Source organism: Cyprinodon variegatus, unplaced genomic scaffold, assembly GCF_000732505.1.
Source record: "Cyprinodon variegatus isolate N-32 unplaced genomic scaffold, C_variegatus-1.0 Scaffold1475, whole genome shotgun sequence".
Lineage (NCBI taxonomy): Eukaryota > Metazoa > Chordata > Actinopteri > Cyprinodontiformes > Cyprinodontidae > Cyprinodon > Cyprinodon variegatus.
The window spans coordinates 111,994-115,938 of record NW_015151928.1 but is presented as its reverse complement, the minus strand read 5'-3'; the positions used below and the strand labels follow the sequence as shown (position 1 = coordinate 115,938).

Sequence of the window (3,945 nt, the reverse complement as noted above, 5' to 3'; positions counted from 1 at the left end):
ATTTTTTATAACGCCAAAGGTCAGATCCAGGATGCTATCCAGTTCACAGCCATGCTGGAGACTCTGTGGCCAGACTGATGTAGGCCATACGCACATTTTCTGGACGTGTCAAAAGCTAACTACATACTGGCGTAATATTTGCCTTATTCTGAAAAAAATACTGGGCTATGGAATACCCAGATCTTGTAAAATACTTTATCTAGGATGCCTGACACACGAGGTAATTCACAAAGACGATGAATACTTGGTAAAAATTTTACTTTCAGCATCTAGGAAAACCATCACAAAACTATGGTATAGACGGGACCCCCCTGTGGCGGAGCAGTGGCTGAGCATCGTGGAAGAGATTTTTCTAATGGAGAAAATCACACATAGACTGAGATTGCAGGAGGACAAATTCGGAGGGGGGACGCATTTTATTACTAACTGCAGTTCTGCATTCCACCAGCAGGTGGCGTCCTGTTCAATGAAGCTTCATGAACTGTGGGGATCATTGAAGCAAACAAGGCTTCTTTTCTCCATCACCTCTGAAAGGCCTTTAGGGATGAAGTTTCATTGGTTCTCTCAAATCTGCCTGTTTTCCAAAGTTTAACTTTATTATCACAATCTGTTGATCAACTTCATAATCAAACTTGGAAACTTTTTCATACATTAGAACAGGAAGCCAATCCCAAAGGTTTCCCCTTTTCCAGACTGTACTTGAACGTCTCTTGTCTAAAACCTCTGAAATCAGAGACAGAAGAAGCGACAGATTCCTCTGCTCTGCTTTACTGCTTCCTGGAACTACATAATACAGTTTATGACACACAGAGGGAACCGTAAAGTTCGGTGTAGAAGCGCAACAGTTAAGAGTTAGTAACAGGCCTCAACAGACCAGGACACCTGGAGTCCAGGTCCAGGACACAAGGAGTTCTGGTCCAGGACCTGGAGTTCCGTTCCAGCACCTGGAGTTCCGGTCCAGCACCAGGAGTCCCGGTCCAGAACCTGGAGTTCCGTTCCAGGACCTGGAGTCCCGGTCCAGGACCTGGAAGGCCCGCTGGGAGCTCAGCTGACTCACAGTAGAAGACAGAAAGAGGAGCAGAGGAATCGGTCCGTTTAACCGACTGAGGGATTTTAAAGAGAAAGTTTACCTCATAAAAAGCCTGAACCATTTCCACCAACACCCACTGCTGCCCGGAAGCCATGTTGCTTCTTCTTCTTCTGCTGCTGCTTCTTGGCAGGCAGCGTCGCTGGGCTCCACTGCTGCCCCCTGCTGGTGCATTCTGCTCTTGTCTTGCTGCGTTTAATGGCGCTTGGCAACAACAGCTGGTGAGGAGGGTGCATCAGAATGGTCCATTTCAGCAAGACACATATTTATCTATATATCTATATCTATAATATTACTTTATAATACTAAATCCTCCCAATTATTCCTGCTATTATTAAATATTTAAATAAATATTGATAACATTTATTTGACTTTTTCTGCAGAATATCTATCAAATCAAATTTCACTTTCTCCTTTTTTAGGTCTCTAACCAAATTCTTCTTCATACTTCTTATGATCCATCACTACATGTTCTACTGTTTCATCTTGTCCACATTTTCCTGACATGTTTCCCTATTTTGAATATTTAATGCTTTATGTCCAAATCTAAGTCTTGGAATAACTGCTTCATCTCTCCTGCTCTCCTCATTTCTCCAAGTTTCTGTTGAATCCTATAAAACCATCTTCCTCTCCTTTCTTCTTCCAATTGTTTTTGCCTCCTTTCCTTCATCCTTTGTGTAATGATGCTTTTCATTTCTGTCTTAAGTTAATTATTATATCAATGGTTTTATTTTGTGACGCTTCTTTAGTAATCTTGTCTGCATTTTCATTTCCTTTGATCCCTTTATGTGCTGGAACCCAAATAAATATAACACTAATACCCATCATTTGAGCTTGATATAAATTAAAATGTCTGATCTACTTTCTGAGCTATGATTTTATATACTGATTAAATCTGAACATATAATTTATCTTAATGGTCTTACTTCCTCTATTGTAATGCTAATAGTATTGCTAATAATTCTCCTGTATAAACTGATTATTCATTATTTATTCTCCTATTTACTTTGATATTGACCTCTGGAACATAAAAAGCAATACGCAGCCTATTACTCACACTTTAAGATGCATCTGTATATATTTGAATATAATAATAACTATTAACATATGCCTGCATCAGTTTATGATGAATATTCCTTCCTTTTTCTTTTCTAACCGTGTCAAATCCACCATAGTTCCAGGTGTGATCCAGGGAGGGATTGCTGCTAACGCTACAGTTGCACTACATTTAATTTGATCTAATCTAAGTTCTCTTAGTTTTTTCCCTACTATGCATCCAAACCTTCCTGTTTGTCTCCTTTTCCAACATGGCTGCAGTGTTTCTTCTGCAGGATGATCTGGACCATGATCCTGTAAACTAACCCAGTCATTTAGCAACAGGTGTCCTGATTTCCAGGCATTTCTCCAGCTTCAACCTGCAAAGTTGTTTTAAACGCTCCTGTAATTAATCTTAAAGCTTGTGTCCGTATATACTCTAACTTTTTAAGTGATGCAATAGCTGCTGACCCATAAACCACACGACCAAAGTCTATTGCTGACCTTATTAATCCTGTATATATAGCGTTTAAAGCCGTTCTGTCTGCTCCCCACTCAAACATAACATTCAAAACTTTTTGGCACTTATCAATAATTTTCTGAATATGAAATGCCATAAACCAAGAGTTTAAAGTTTTTGACCCTTTCTATCTCTTGATTCTATAATTGAACCTTCACCATACTACCAATTGTTTCTGAGTGTAGGGTTCAAACATCAGTGAAGCCGGTCTGACTCGCTGCACTCTTAACATTTCCAAAGACCAGTTATCCAGATGATTCATCCCAAACAATCCACAGAGACGTTATTGCATTTAAAAAAGTTTTAGTGAGTAGATAGAATAAATGGGCGGCGAACATACATACAATAAATAAGGACAGAGGTCAAAAAACCTTTTGGCTCCACTCTGTGATACACAACAACCAAACTCCCATGATGCATCATTCTTAAAAGGTGACACACATGCATCCTTAAACCAAAGAACTAATGAAAATAATAACGAAATAACCACAAAAGCCCCAAATTGGTATGAATTACCAATAATATTTAGTAATTTGAAGAAAGGTTCATTTAACAAGAAAAATAAAACACAAAACATTAACTATAATTTGAACCAAGAAAATCACAAAGTGTAAATTCAGGCTCCTAAAAAAACTGTTTTTGATTTTTCCTCTGAAAGTTTGAATTCCCATTTATATTCTGATCAATCTTCTATTTTATTAATCGCTTTTTCTAATTTCTTCACAATATAATCAGTATTCTGACCCCCCCCCCCCTGTTATTCTTCTTCTTCTTCTTGATGTTTTCCATTTTTAATTAGATATTTTGAAGAATAACTCTTTCCATTCTAACCTGTATTTTCCTTTCACTTAAAAATCTTTTATATTCTACCTTTAATATCCATGTTTAGCAGTTTGATCATCAGTCCTTCTCTCTACATCATATCCTAAACCTTCTCAATATCAAAGAATGCAGCCACGACACTTTCTCTATTTTCACTTTTCTAATTTCGTGTTTTAGACACAAAGATGGATCCAGGGTCTTCCTTCCTTTTCTGAAGCCACTTTGCCGTCTGGATATTGATTCCTTTCCAAATAACATGTCAGTCATTCATCTATTCTCCATTATTTGGCAAATATTTGAGGTTAAAGCAATAGGTCTATAATTTACAAGGACCTGGTCTACCTGGACCGGATCCTACGAGGACCCAGTCTACCTGGACGGGATCCTACGAGGACCCGGTCTACCTGGACCGGATCCTACGAGGACCCGGTCTACCTGGACCGGATCCTACGAGGACCCGGTCTACCTGGACCGGATCCTA

The 3,945-nt window shown here is 38.8% G+C and overlaps 1 protein-coding gene across 1 annotated transcript in view; it reads right to left on the bottom strand.

Moving 5' to 3' along the window:
- sptlc1 (serine palmitoyltransferase long chain base subunit 1) overlaps positions 1-1,206 on the bottom strand; it is a 10,814-nt gene extending 9,608 nt beyond the window's left edge. The window contains exon 1 of the mRNA XM_015403266.1: positions 1,131-1,206. Coding sequence (XP_015258752.1) covers positions 1,131-1,184 — 54 coding nt within the window. The 5' untranslated portion in view covers positions 1,185-1,206. The remainder of the gene's footprint in view (positions 1-1,130) is intronic.
- Between the last annotated feature and the right edge of the window lie 2,739 nt (positions 1,207-3,945).